The sequence below is a fragment of the Platichthys flesus genome, chromosome 12 (genome assembly GCF_949316205.1).
Source record: "Platichthys flesus chromosome 12, fPlaFle2.1, whole genome shotgun sequence".
Lineage (NCBI taxonomy): Eukaryota > Metazoa > Chordata > Actinopteri > Pleuronectiformes > Pleuronectidae > Platichthys > Platichthys flesus.
In genome coordinates, this window is record NC_084956.1 from 13,753,161 (window position 1) to 13,769,122 (window position 15,962).

The following is a 15,962-nucleotide window of genomic DNA, read 5'->3' on the forward strand; positions in this document are numbered from 1 at the left end:
AATGGATTATTCATTAATATAACACATTCAGAATAGAAAGAAGTACAGAGGCATGTCTGTGTGCTTGTTCGTTCTCGTGCTGTTGTTGTTGTTGTGGGTAATACTTCCAATGAGCGCAGGGCTAAAGTGAATCAGGTGGTGCAGAGCTCTGCACAGGGGGAATACGGTGTGTGTTTAAGACGAGGCGGTGTGCAGACGTTCCATAAGCCTAAAGCACCTGGAGGCTGCTGTGTGTTCAATCCACATATACCTGAGAGAAGCTTGGCTTTTCTAACTCGCAGCATTAAATTAAATATACTGCTCCATAATTTTCACTTGTAAGGTCCATCCACTGCAGTTCAGTCTTCAGGGGATAATTTTTGTAGTTTATTCCTCTTTGCCTTAGAGCTGCAATCTTGTCTAAACACAATTAATAACACCGAAATGAGACACTGCAGTTGTTCTGTCATTGTGATGAACATTTAGTTTATTTTCCACCAACACACCTACACTATCCTGCCGGAAAAAATATTCAACTGAGCACCAGATGTATATTAACCTGCAGCTGAATGTAGGTCCCCAGCAAATGTTCTTTTGCTCATGTTACATTACATGTCAATTAGCTGACGCTTTTGTCCAAAGCGCTTACATTTTAAGAACACTCAGCATTTATGAGGGGCCATTTTAGGGGCTCAGTATCTTGCCAAGGACACTTAGGCATGCAGATGGGATTCGAACAGGCAACCTTCTTGTTGCAGAACACCTGCTCTATCCCCTAGGCCACACTCTCCCCACGTTCAAGCAACTTTTGGTGAAAAACTACAGTCTTCAACCGTACTTACTTATTAATGGTATATTTGTGAGTCATCTTAAAAGATTTATGTCTTGGGAATCAAACCAACGACCAATAACACATCCTTTAACATCGGTGCATCATGAATGAGTAGAAGTCTAATTATAATTGATTGTTAAGGTGATTTGACATGAAATCTGAAAACGTTTGACCATTGTGTGTTGTAAATAACCATATGCAGGTTTAAAATTGATCAAAAAAATGAATAAATAGTATGTAACAACCAAAATGTGAAAAATAGACACACTAAGTCTTTCTCAATGGCAGGGGAAGAATCACTCCAGGTGATGAGGTTTCTTTTGTGTCTCCATAAGTAACATTTGGAGATTAACGTCAAATAATATCCGCCATGTCCCTGTGTAGCTTTGTTGTAATGCAGAGTGTATCTCTGTGTGATGGGAGAAGTGCTCAAGTAAATCTCCTTCATAAGCCTTTGTGCTCCAACCTGACACAATCAGCTGCAGCAAAATTCCATGAGCGGCACAGACCAGCTTTAAAGCCCCTTTCTCCCTGTGTATCTGATCCTCCACAGTAATTCAACCTGATGCCATTAATAATATTTCTTTTTATGCGTATTCTTACCTCCAAGACCTTTCATCAGCCCAACTGTGCATCTGTTACAAGGTTACCTGCTTGCTTTCATGTCTGCGCGATCCTTTCCTCGCGGAAGCGATTCCTCCCCACTTCCTCCAAATCGTTGTTAGCTACCTGATCTTTTATCTGCCAGAACTGAATTAATATAGTTGATGGGACAAACATTGTCAATCTGCCGGAAGAATAGAGCAGACTGAATTCAATCTCGTCAGACAATGCCACGGGGAAAACCACTCAGAGACAGTGGCACTTTGCTGAAAGTCTTCCGTTCTGGAGAGGTGATTGGCCTCCACAAAAGGGGTGATGCAGAGTTTGGCCTCATTGATGCCAAGGTGCCCCTATACTCTCGGAGCGGAACTTTCCTCTGTGGCTGCTCTTTCTCTCCCTCGACACTTAATTGGGTTGTTCACTAAATACTGAGGAGAAGCTGCTTCAGTGTGCAGCCCCTCAAACTTTTCCTTCTTTACGACTTGTAGCTTTTGTCAAAGCCTTGTTAATCAAGAATTCACTGTGATTGTTCCTCCTCTCATTTTCTCTACTGACTAGATGCTCCCGATGTTTATACTGTGTTAACTGTTGCATTGCGATCAGCTTATTAATTCTTGTCAATTAGGCTGTTGATAAAAGGGGTGGGCTTTTGTAATATGTTAACGTTAAATTGTTTGATCCTTTAAATCATAAAAGGTTGATTCCATAATAAATTTAAATGGTGTTATTGTGTATATAACTCGTTTAAAAGCCAGTTAAATAGATGTAGAGGGTAAAGATAAATTGGATTGGGATATTTGGGTAAAGCTTTTGTAATGGAAATGTTTAAAGTTGTGATTTGGGTTGGTTTATAACATAGTCCTATTAACCTAGATGTAATATCTGCGTGTTCGTTGACTTATTTCCGATTAATATAGGCCTAATTTTGTTGGCTAAAATAAAATAAAATGACTGAAGTTTGTTCAAATAATGTTTGTAAAAACTAAATGTAAAAAGAGTTGTGCAGTTGTATAGCTTCAGCATTAAGTATGAACATTTAACCTTTGACCTTACAGATTGTAACCAATGAAATGTCTCTTTAAACTTTAAAGGCAACAATGATAACGAACGCCTGGCGATTGCTAGACAGCGAATCCCATACCGACTTGGTCGAGTAGTTGACGAATGGCTACTCGACAAAGGTAAAATTCACTGATTAAAACTTCAAATAAAATAATTTTATCATAACCAAGGTGTAGCACTATTTTGTAAATCATAAACTTAAAAAAATAAATGTTCAGTAAAAAAACATTAAAAACTAAATGATTTGAAGAGTTAAATTTAATTTGTTTTCATAATAATGTATTTATTTTCTAGTTGTCAGCTGTTTTAATACGTGTTTATTGTCAACTTAAGGTTAAAGGGACTGTAAATATATGAATTTAAATCCATGTCTTGAAGTAAAATCATGATTAAAATGTCTATAAATTACTGGCGCATTTTGCTGTAAACTTCTAAAAGATGAATTTAAAAGATAAAGTTTAGTCATTCATAAGTCATGAGTGTTGTTTGAAACACTTTTGAAACAGTACATGTACTGTACAGTAAAGTTCTTAGTCCTATTCGATGTATTCTGATTAAACTGCGAGCAATGATAAATAGTGTACAATATGAATTGGCATCAGAATTTTGAGTCCCTTTAACAGACAATGTAAATATGTATAGGGCAATAGATCAAGGAACTGTAATATAAAACAAACTGAGTGCATGCTTTGTTTTTTTTATAGTTCGATAACTAATTCATATATATCACCTAAAATGTGAAATGAGCCCTATCATTTCTCTGTTTTCTTTGTTGGTTTGTTTCGGATTTTAAGTTGAAAGTGGTCTGTTGCGTTTGTTTGTTTATGCTTTTTTCATGTGCCAAACCGTGTTCATTCACAATTCAGTTTCGTCTTGGTTACTTTTGCGAAAAGGAGCAACAATTTAAAATCTATGACAAGTGTCTCCTGGTTCCTGTGAGACTGTACATGAGAGAAGTTTAGTTCTCACACACGCCTCTAGACATTATAGTTGTCATGCTTGCTGTAAGTTATGACATTTGAAGTAAAAATGCAAGATTACATAAGTGAAGCAATAATGAAATTATTATTTAGAGAGATGTATTATTACTGCAAACAATTTGTCCTTTTGTTTTACTTTCAAGATGATGCTCTCTCTTCCAGTGTAGTAAGATCTCTTACTTTTCCAAGACATTACTACTTCCGATGAATCTTTTTTTATTATTATTCTTTTCGATCAGAGTGCCATTTTAGCAAAGCTGCATTGATTTTCTTAACCCTGCACTTTTATTCTACGTTTGTTATTTTCCTCTCATCTCATCATTATAACTGCAATAAATTACCAGGGTTTGCTACTACAACCCGTAATTTATTGGTCTCATTAGCCACTGGGCAAATAATCTGCCTTTCTGTTATTTTTTTCTTTTTTTTCCTGTTCAGTAAAAGTGGCTGAGTCCACAGTTCAACATTCTTGTATATATGTAACGTTGTTTTCTCACAGGGCGGCAGCTCACAATCTTCAACAGCCAAACCACTATACAGATTGGGGGCTGGGAGCGAGACCGGAGTCGATCGTTTCAGGGCCAGCTCTCGGGCCTCTACTATAATGGCTTGAAGGTGTTCAACATGGCCGCCGAGGGGGATCCTAACATTAAGGTCCAGGGCAGCGTGCGGCTTGTGGGGGACTCGCCCTCCTCCATCACGCCGCAGTCGAGCACCACGGCCAACCGCTCGGAGACATCCACGTCCATCATGGAGATCACCACCACCACGGCGTCCAGCAGGCGAGTCAAGCAGACGACTCCACGAGAGCCTCAGCAGGTGAGATCCTCTTTAAACGCTTCCATTCTATGAGACCTTCAAACGTGTCATTAATGTCTCCGCTTGATCCGTTTTGAAACCCTTACAAAGCCCAGCGTGGAGCCAAGCACGTCCTGGATTAACATAAGCCATTTGATCATCACGCTTTTATAAGTGGAATAAGAGGAATATTTTTTTCTGCTTGAGTCCTCTGACAAGAAATCTGAAGAAGAATAAATCCATTGTTCCACCCATTGGAGCAGCATCACTGTGCACTGCTGAGCATTTCCCCCCCATGCAGTCACGTGTGGCACCAATGTGTGTGTGTGTGTGTGTGTGTGTGTGTGTGTGTGTGTGTGTGTGTGTGTGTGTGTGTGTGTGTGTGTGTGTGTGTGTGTGTTTGTGTGTGTGTGTGTGTGTGTAAGTGTGTGTGTGTGTGGGTGTGTGTGCTTGTGGGTGTGTTGGAGTGATAACCATCATCCAGTTCCTCCCTCATCTTAATCTGTCCGCACGAGCGGTGCGTGGCATCTGCGGGAGCATATTATTTCTCCACCATCACAATGTGGGTCTGAACAATGCAATACAAATTGGGTGTCCTCTCAAATGAAATGGAGCCCTCTTGCACAGTCTCTGCCCCAAACAGGAGACACTTCCTGTTGCACCTCACGTAAAACACAGCAGCATCGGCATCCATGGATTTTAAATCTGAAATTGCTCCTGTAAGATAATCTAATGCCATTTAGAAATGTGTCTTAGTTTGAATAAATAACTACATTTTGTGCAATTTCAAAACAAACCAGTGACTTTATTTACCTGCATCGTCGCTTTGGGAATTAGCCACGATCACAGAACTTTATTATGAAGTAGGAATACCTCCACACATTGTTTTGACTCATTTAGGTCACCAAGAAATGTCTTTTGAAATGTTTTTTTATCACAACAAAGATGGTAGACAGGGTGTAGGAAAGACCCTCACGTGCTGTTAGTGCAAAACAAAAATAGTGTGTGTCCTGGCCCAAAGGAAATGTACCTCCTGTGCAAACAATCAAATAAAGAACTTCAGTGATAACAAAGACATGTGCTTTAAAGGTTCAGTGTGTAGAATTTAGTGACATCTAGTGGTGAAGTTGCACGTTGCAGCTGATCACCTCTCACCTCAACCTCTCCTTCCAAACCCGAAAGAGAACCTTTGGTATCCTTCAGTTGTCATAAAATCTCAACAGGTTTTAGTTTGTCCAGTCTGGACGAATGCTGAAAACATGGCAGCCTCCGTGGAGAGGACCCGCTCCCAATGTAAATAAGGGTAAATAATTGGTACAGTTTAGATGAAACACACCAGTGAAAACGTCACGAGGATAATTTAATATTCAATTTCTGCCAATAAATCCTTTTCACCTAAATCTTACACACTGGACCTTTAATTAATATGCAGCCATAGATCATCTGTTGTAGCATTCTCAGTTAATAAACTGATTATTACTTTACAAGATATGAAGATCTCAAATTATTCTTAATAGGATGTGAGGATGATCTAACTCAAAAACTCACAAACATGCAGGGAAACCACATTCAGAGTTAAAATGTGTGTCGGTTGCAGGGGAAGCAGTAGCTTAAATCAAGCATAGGCGTTAACTAAAAAGAGCCTTTAATCAGAGCTTAATCAGCTTTTACAAATGTAGTTTAAAATCATTTTGGATTTAACTCATTTTGGATTAATCGGATTGGGTAAAGGACGATTATAGTATCCTCCCGAGGGGGGGGGGGGGGGTGTAAACTTCATATTGAAAACTGTACACACAATCAAGATTATTTGATTTTAAGACGCTTATTTGTTTCGACATATTAGAAATGTTTCTGTCTATATAGTCTCTCTGTAAGGGACACCACTCACATCTCCCTTCACTCTAAAGATTTAAAAACACTTCAGTTTCTTCATAGTTTACAGCTGTGTTGAATTAGGTCTTTGTCCATAAGTAACACCCATTACAAACCCATTGGAATATTAAATATTACATGTTTATTATCATGTTAGGAATATTGCTACCTTCATCAAATGAAAGCATTACAAATCCAGGAACTCTGAACGTTTATATATCTATGGATTTAGATTTTCAAGTGCCAACATTACATTTATCAGTTTTGTCTACAAATATGTAATAAAGATTATTGTATGTACAAAGTTTAAAAGGCTTAAGTACTGTGCAGAGAGATTCCTTCTCCCCTGAAGTTAGCTAAAGGTAAAATGCTCACCTGCCAGCTAGTTTGGCTCTAATCGTTGCTGTGGCGACAGCAGTGTTTACATCTGATCAGAAAGGCTCAAGGAGGGGCGTGACATTTACGACAAACACTGTAAGCAGTTGATCAGTCACACAGCTGACCAATAAGAGCAGACAGGGCTTTGGAGGCGGCTAGGCAACAAGCTGAGACAAAGCGTTTCAGGCAGAAGGTGGAAAGAAAAGCGAGAGAAACACACAGTACGAGACCAAAAAAAAAAAATTTGGATATATTAAACATGCCCCAGATTAAAAATCATGAACCTGCACGTTAAACTTTTATACTGTATGTATTTTGTAAATGGGTCTTTTTAAAAGGATTGATTATAGTCAAAGAATAACAGTGCCTCAGTGTTTTTTTCCCTTCGTTTAAGCATACTGTTGAGCCCACACCTCATATAATGAAATGAAAAACTCCCACAGAATTCATCTCAACAGCAGTAAAGACCCCATTGTACCGTCTCTCCCTCTGTTACTGACCTGAGACCATCAACAGTTTGCGAAAGGGTCGGCAGATGCTGACAAATAATACAATCATAAATATTGATCCAGTGGAATGGTTTTCTCTGGGGCTCAGCGTGGCTCCTGAACCGTTGCACGGAGCGTGTAATGCAGGCGAAATATCAGACAATAGACTATAATTATATCCCAGCTCCATGCAGTGTTATAAATTGCCACCAGGGAGCCGAGGGAGATTGGCAGAAAGAAACAGGCTCGACAAGATGGATGCCCGTCTCTCTCTGGCCATTTCATCTGGAGAGAAATAAAGTGATATAAATGACTGTGACAATTCAAAAATGCGGCCTGTTACAGGGATATGCTACATGCACAGGATTTCTACATCAGTACTTATTTTGTGCTTTGGCCGTTGTCTGAATCTTGTATTTCTGACATCTATCCTCTGTGCTCATCAGACTCTGCTTCAGCTGTTTCGTCAATAAGTGTTCACCTTGCAGAAATGATGCTGTTCTGAGCCGTGTACAGATCGGTCTCAAGAGTTTTTGGGAGGAACCCAAGGTCTTCTTTACAACAAGGCTTCAGGTGCTGATACTTGTCTGCTAAAATGCATTTCAAGACAGGCGTTACTGCTTACCTTTTTAAAGTGGAACATAAAGACTGAGGCGGAGGAGAAGAGTCAAGGCAAGCTGTGTTATCTAATGCATTCATAGAGAAGAAAAAAGGTCTCTGGATTTAAAGCGCTGCGGAGCAATGTAGGCGGAGAGATGAATGAGGCTTGCATAAAACGTGCACGTTGGCTGTCAGCGTGTCCGGGTTGATTCAACGTGACCCACAGAGGGTCATCGCTTCCTCAGGACGCTGCACTTAGAACGACATGTCTGCTCTATGTAAAAGGAGATGGTGCATTGCACTGTCCTCGCTCTTGAGTAGTCAGTGTTTTCATCATTGTCCAGCTGTTCCATCTCCCCTCAAATGGCGAGCTCAATTCAGTGAAGAGCCTTACATTAATAGGACATTTCGGTGTGGTTGGCCTCGTCGGTTATAGAATGGCAAAAACTGGCGGTGACGTATAAGGCTCCTGAGGCTCTGGGAAATTGGTGCTGTGAAAAATGTATCTCAGAATTTTGAAATAATAATTAAAAAAAATATATCTGACGTCTCAGCCCTGTCTGACATTTGAGGTGACGACTAGAGAACAGCACAGATAAAAATATAAGTCCAGTTGAAGTCATTTGATTTAAGCTCCGGTTGCTTTCAGTATTACTCCTTACAGTAACCTTGAAACGGCAGTTAAAGCATCTTCAGCCTCCGTAATGTATGTGATTTCAAATGAAATAAGAAATGTGGGCTGTGTAACTGAATAAAAAACAAGATTTGATCCTTCAAATTAGATTAGAGAAGTCAAAAGTGGGAATTAACAAAGTGGGCTTAACAAAGTAGGCACAATACTAAGACCTCCCTCCCTCGTCTGTGTTTGTAGGTCAGGAGCAGCAGAACCTGTTTTTATGATATTTTTCTTCTACCTTTGACGATGCACAACCTAATTAATTGTATTCAATTTGAATCAACAGTCTTTTTTTATTCTTTTGTCAGATATATAGTTAGTCACAAACAGCTGAACATTGGATACAAGGATGCAAATAATATAAATGTGTCATGCGGCTGTGGCTCAGGAGATAGAGCGAATCGTACACTAACCAGAGGGTCAGTGGTTCGATCCCAGATGGTGACCTGACTAAACACTATTCATTATTGCTGTGCAAGAAAAAGAAAACGGTCAAAAGGCCAAACCAATAAAAGTCCTCCAGGTGAATCCGGCTCTGTACAGCGTTTGTCCTTTTGCGATGGTCCACTTATCTCCTGGGGGGTAGAGGGGCTAACGATCATTAGTGTAATGATTGTGAAGGGTCTGACGGGAGTGGACCGTCTCAGGTGTCCCATCAAAAAGTTCTCTGAATGCTCGACTGGGGTTATACTGTTATTGAATACTGAGGGCCTTGGCTTATGGGTAACATTAATGTCATTCTTCTCAAACCACTGGGTGTCCACTCATGCTTTATTAGTGAAGGTTATCATCGCGCTGATGAAGAATTGCACCCAGGTAAAAATGCATTTGCTTAAGGGATAATTAAATTGAGAATTTCAGATTTTTTTCTTATACAGAGACAGTCACAGTGAGACCTCCATCTGGCCTTGATTTTGATCTTCAGGTTCACTGACTAAAACATTCTGCACTTGGTTCTTAGGTGTTAAATATTCCCTGTAGTGACTGTTTGCTCATTGCCCTGTGTGGGGGTGGTAGCTTACTGTACGGGCCTGACTGTCATGTCTTAATGAAGTGTCTGTTCCCTGTAGCAGTGCCTGGTCACATCCAATTAAACCATAATGCTCCTTCACAAACAACGCACCAGCCCCTGTCCATACGCACCCAGGAAGTGCTACGCGCTCCTCTTGTCTACCCGTACGAATTGGACTATCTCTTCCACATCTTCATTTATCTGTTGTTAAGGGAAATACGTGTTTTCCCGTTTTTTCACCCAAAGAAGAAAACTTGGTGCTAATTGGAGAGAATATATTTTGAGATATAGCAGCTCAGTATCTGCCGATTCGTCAATTTGGAGCCCAAACTGCCAACCCACACAGGTCATTGCCAATGGTCATTGCCCTCTCAGCAGTTCAGTGACCCACCTCTTATGAAGCTGTCCCTGTGGTCTCCAACACAATATATATATATCTATCAGTTTAATTTGAAAGAAAAAGTTGTAGAAACTCTGATGACGTTGTACTTTTTCGGTAACGTACATTAAACCCTAACCCCAAAAAAGGTGTAATTGTGGGAAAAGATCGTAATGCTTCACAGTAAATACCCAACACATGCTTTTCCGAGGGCTAGAAAACAAAACGGAGGGACGTGTCAAACCGCAGAGTCGTAGCTTTTAATACCAGGTGATGTTTAATCAAACCCACTCAGGGATAAGAGATGGCGCCCGATGTAGCTGTAATCCCCCCAGCAAAATAAGAAAAAAGAAAAAAGCTTGAAAGCCTGCTATCTAGAAGAGCCATTGAGAGCCCTTGACAGTGATGGATCCTCATCTGCGCCGCTGTGTATTATCAACCCTGGCCAGCACACATACAGTATATAAATCTTACGAGTGGTCCTAGTGTGAGGCTGCCATCCACAACCAGTGCTGTCTGCAGGTGCATCCACTAAAGTAGGTGTTTGTTGGCTACGCGTCACAGAGAGACACAGGGACAGAATACTCCAGAAGGCAAACACAGTAAAGCAATGGTGTTATGTGGTTAGAACAGTAGTGTTACACAACGGTGACCTTGGTTTGGGAATTTATTTGTCAGTAGAACACAAATTTTATATATATATCAACCACTCAGATGTGTTAGGCGTTGAAGAATATGTGCATGTGCATGTATAGGTTAATTCATATTATAAAATCATAATGTCAACATCATGATATTGATTATTTATTTCATAACAATATTACAATACGAGCATATACAGTTTTAGCATATGTATGATTTATGTTTATGTTTATTAACTCAACAGAATAAAACGTCAATATGTTTTTGGACGTAAACCGATTTGACAATGGCAATAATTGAGAAGTGAAGGGCTCAATCAATGGATCAGATTTTGTCATCAAGGAACATTTAATATCTGCATTCAATAGTCGGTTAAATAGTTCATCCAGTAGTCAAGATATTTTATACAAGATGGAAATTGTCTCTGCTCGAGCAACCGTGACTCTAAAAACAGACAATAATCTCTCAAACACAACATTTGAAGCATTGTTTAGTACAATATTCAGTCCAAAGTGCCATTTCTTAAACACATTGGTAATATCTGTCGTTTCATGCTTGCCGGGCTTCTTTCATAACCTTTATGGGACTTACAATCCCTTTTTTTTATGGCTTGTTGTTCTTGGAAATTCGAGAAATGCAGATTACTGCCCACTCCCCTGGAGAATAAACGGCCACTATGTCACATCATCGCCGCCAAATAGCCAATTGGCCCCTCCGTTTCTGAATTAACCCTAGGTGAGGTGGGTGTAATGGCTGCTCAAGGGAAGAGAGGGACATTCAAAACACATTGTGCGGGGCCATTTCATTTGCGCTCACAGCACATGGTTCAGTTCCGGCTGAACTGGTTTGTAGTGGCTCTGTTTGACTTGGTCCCCAAGATGAGGGGCAGAAACCCGGCCCTCTTTATAATTCACAGGGATAATCGAATATTTGACACGCTGCACTGCTGCGCCGTCAGTGCGATGCTTGGGCACCTCCTCTCCTCTCTCACTGGCTCTCACAAACACACTATAATAAACTTAGTGTCACAATGATCTTGCGGTGAGAAATCCTCTGGAACTTAGTACCCAATAACCGCCCAGTCTGCAGCTTCTCTCCTTTACATTACATTAGACACACTGTACATTATGTCTCTTTATTGTATCAGGTACTACCTTTAGGGATTTTTGTGATTGTCACGATATCGGTGAGGATTATTGTTTTACAAGCTGTGGCTGCAATAATTCTGCACAGCCTAGATTTAATACTAATCCTGCATGCATCAATGTTCAGACCTTAGATTTATCTTGGGTATTAAGCACTCCTCAAGGCAACTGCACACATGCCCACTGCAGGCTCTTTAATTCTGTTATATCCTGCGCTGCTTGGACGTGAGCTCAGAGATGACTTAGTCTTTATTGAGGTAGAGAGAGGTAATATCTGCTTTTATAATTTGGCTGACTTTGATTGGACTGAGTGGAACTCTCTCTCTCTCTCATGGCCAAATATGAAATGACCATCATCCATCCTGCAGCTACATGATTTTTTCTTAAATTTTGGTAGTGGATTTAAACCCGTGTAGACTTACAGCCAGTTAAGGATATAGGATTTTCTCAGTCAAGTGCCATAAAGGAGCATTTTACACAGGGGGGGGCAATTACAAGTCCAACATCCATGCTCGATTTCGGATTCAGTGAGGTGCACATTTGGGTCATCCCTTGTTGGCTGGTAGCTCTATAGCTTTCAATCAATGACTATATTTTGGACATCTTTCGTGTTCAAGCGAATTGTGTACTTGAAAAAAGCTTAGATATATATTGTCCTTGTGAGTGTACATATTCCAGTATGTATGTATGTCTTGTCAAATGCCAGCATGTATTGTGAGTAAGTGACACTTCGAATCAGACGCAAGCAGGGGCCAGTGCCCACCTGGACCCGCCCCTAGGTCTGCCCCTTTATACAGCTAAAAGGAAATCTGACTGTATAAAAGTGTTTCTGCTGCAGCATTACAGTCAGTTAAGTTATGTTTTTCAATCAGGCCACTGCAGTTCTTTTGTAGCTGTATTCCACCTCAGGAACTGAATAACCTAAACTGGTAAGACGCAGTAGAGTCCTCGGCTCTGGTTTCATCTTCCTGTATTCCTCCAACCAGAATTGACACCACTCTGTCAGTTGCCTCCGCTGTACTTCAGGATCAGCCATTTTGTTGTTTCTGTTTCCTTCTCTAAGATGGTCATCAGTCTCCCTGCATTTCAATTTCAATTTTTACCAAGTTACTAAGCAACAGACAGCTCTCAACGGTCCAGTTTTGTGTGTGTGTTTGATTGACAGGCAATTAGTCCAAAGGCACTTTGCTCTTCAACAAACCTAGAAAATAAGAGTATTTGAAAGAGTGGAGTGTATCCTGATTGTGAGGCAGTCAATGTTTCTGCTCATTTCACTGCAGAAATCAAAGAATATTTTTACTCTGGTTGCTTATTTCATGGCATTAGGAGTCAAACTCGTGTGTGTGTGCATGTGTGTGTGTGTGTGTAGGTGCATGTGTGTGTGTGTCTGCGTGTGCCGTGTCAGCCTTCATAGGCACACCGCTGAGTAAATGATAGCTTGTTGATCTGCCAGTTGCTGTGTTTTTTTTAGGTGTCTTTCATTACTTTCTGTTTTTATCGGAGATTCATGGGGACGTAGGGAAAAAGACCAGGATGCTGCAGCTAAATAATATGCAAATTGACAACAAGTGGTAGCACATGACAGCTAAATGAAGAGCAGTCTGCCCGGCTCATTCCCAGCAGATGTATGGGTAAATCCACATCCCATTAGGATGAAAGTGACATGAAAATGGGAAAAAGTGATTTTTAAAAAGGTTCAAAATAATAAGGACGCAATAATATCAGTCCTCTCCTCCTCTTTTTGTGACATTTAAGATCAAATCTCACACATTTCCTCTCTCCTTATTTATGTTTCCCTCTTCATGATTGATACAGAACATATCCGTTTTTAGATTGCACTCTATGGAAAGTTAATATTAGCTTTTGTATTGCTGCGTTTAAAGTATTGCGGGAGGATTTCTCTTTGAAGTTCATCTAGTTTAAGGAAGTTCTTTTACAATTATCTCTACACAGACACAGTTATTCAAAAATCCAACTTCATACTCATCCTCAAAAAGAAGCATACAAACACACACAACACAAATAAATCATAATACAGTTGGAATTTGTCGACTCTTCTCAGGATATAATCAGAGCCAATTTAGCGACATTAATATTCCTGCCCTGTGTGGAGCTAAATGGGAAATTACTGATTTGCGGAGGTGATTGTACTTTTTCTCCCCTCCAGTCTCCTTTTCTTATTTCTATTAATGGGAACATTGCTCATCACATCGCTAACCAAGTGGAACTGTTTCCCCTCGACTCATCTAGAGGCAGATCTTGTTATAAGAAGAAAACCAAACCTCCCTTTCCATCCATGATTCCTACTTCTCGGTGCTCATCGATTAAACAAAACAGCCACCTGCATAAAGACACTGAGAGGTTACAAAGAAAACACATGTGTCCATTAACAGGGACGACAACAGTTCAGTCGTGTTTGGCGAGTCTCATTTCGTTCAGAATGCTAAAGCCGTTTCATTGCCTCTGCAGTGTTAAGTGTCAGTGTCCTGTGAGGTTGTGGTGCCTTCAATTATTCACAGAAAGAAAACATCCATGGGATAAGATTTCCCCTGCAATGCAGATGTATGGGATTGGCCATCATGCCACTGGGTCTCCTCTGTAAGCTTCAGGAGGAGACAAATAAAAGGGCAAAGACGATGGACTCACCTCAGTCACAGTTGCACTATTGATTTTTCTTGTCTCATTATATTTATTGTCTTTTATTCCCCTTATGAAAACGGCCAGTGTCACCAGACACAGAAAGGCCAGGGTGGATAACTCAATAGCCACATGACTTATTGGAACACTCGTCTGACGAGAGCAGAAACAGGTTGTGTGTTGTGTCGTGCACGTGCAGAGGGACCTCTGTCCTGAGCAGCAGTTGTGTATCGCCGACCTCGCCACTGAAGGGAGGTGTGTGTGTGCCCGTTGATGGTCCTAGTGTGTGTGTGTGTGTGTGTGTGTGTGCGTGCTCTCCCGGCCCCGGTCATGGGTTTGTGCCCACCCAGTGCTGACAGATGGCGGTGGGGTTAGCGCCGTAGACCTGCGGTGGCCCCGGGCCTGCTGCGTTCACTCCCGGCGACAGACCATATCCATCATCTCAGCCTCACCAGGGGCCATTACGGAAACTGCCCTTCAACACGGAGCTCTACTCATGGTGTCCCTGTGTCTCGCTGATCCAGTCCACCTTGGCAGGGGTGAACACGCACATGGCAGTTCGCGTCAACGCGGGTTCACATGATGTGATGAATGTTTTGGATTGTTTTCCATTCTGGTGGTTGACCGCCGCGACAGGCTCGTGTGCAGCAGGTAGATGATTCGCCAGCTGAGGCACCGGGACGTCTTGTCTTCCTTTCATTGCCTATTGTCTGCTCGCTGGTTATAAAGGTTTAGAAATTTACCGCCGCTAAGATGATCATACTTGCTTCTATTATTAAGCCAGTCAACAAAGGAGAGTCTGTTTTTTGCAGGTTTCCCAGTGCTGGCAGCGTCACAGAGGACCACAGATTGTCCCGCTAAGTCTGTTTGGACGACAAGAGTGAAACCTACGCAGTGTGACTGTTTATCTCTGTTGTTTAGTAAAGTGTTGCCTTGTGCGTGGAGGAGACTCTGACAGCTTTACAGCATGTTTTATAGACCATATTGTTGTCTCCCAGGACATTTGCTGTTAGGAATTTTAGAAACAGAAAAAAATTGTCCCGATCATTCAGGATACAGTTTGTCCTACTTGTGCACTGCTCCCACCTGCGAGATTTCACGATCGCCTCCTTTATACATTATATCCAGGAGAGTGTCTCTGTACCCACAGATCATTGAGCCGGGCTCAGCTCTCCCTACGTTTTTCAAAAAATAAATTCAAACAGAATCTGGCAGAAAGTGTCAGGCACATTGGCTCATGCGTCTAAAAGCCCCTTGTGTTACAAGCACCGCGAGTCACATTTTTCTAATGTTGTTGTCACCAAAGCAGAAATCATGAGGTCGTTTTATCCTCAGATAAACTCAATAATTGATCCTCTCAGTCGTGAAATTACCTGTATCAGTAAACCTTTACAGCCACAGGTTATTGACTCGTGGAGAGAACATCTATATCTCCAGACAGACTCTGGTAATTGAGTCTGCAGCAACAGAGAGGCTGAGATTAACAGTGTACCATAACCGCCATCTTGATTTGATGTCAAGCACCAGAATGTCAGAAGAGCGCATACCTCAGGCCGCTTAAACTCAATTAAGCTGCATCGCATTTCACAAACTGATAGATGTGTTCATCTGTCAGTTAGTAGAATAACACGAGAACTCCTGATTTCTATCAAACTTGATGAAAGGATGTTTCAGCAAAGAACCAATTCAATTTGGATCGGATCCACGAATGTCACTTCTTTATTGAAACATTGTGAAAAGTGTGTTTTTCAACATTTGTGTTGATTACTCATCAATAATCCAGATGTACTAAATTGATACCTGGTTTCCCTGATTGACTTTCCAGTTCTAGGAAAATGTTGAAAAACGCACTGTGCAATGTAAAAAAAAAAAAATG

At 41.0% G+C, this 15,962-nt stretch overlaps 1 protein-coding gene across 1 annotated transcript in view; it reads left to right on the forward strand.

The window, feature by feature from the left end:
- Positions 1–15,962, forward strand: part of LOC133966586 (neurexin-1a-like) — a 294,707-nt gene that overhangs the window by 252,861 nt on the left and 25,884 nt on the right. The window contains 2 exon segments of the mRNA XM_062401563.1: positions 2,506–2,595; positions 3,956–4,275. Of these exon segments, the coding sequence (XP_062257547.1) occupies positions 2,506–2,595; positions 3,956–4,275 (410 nt within the window).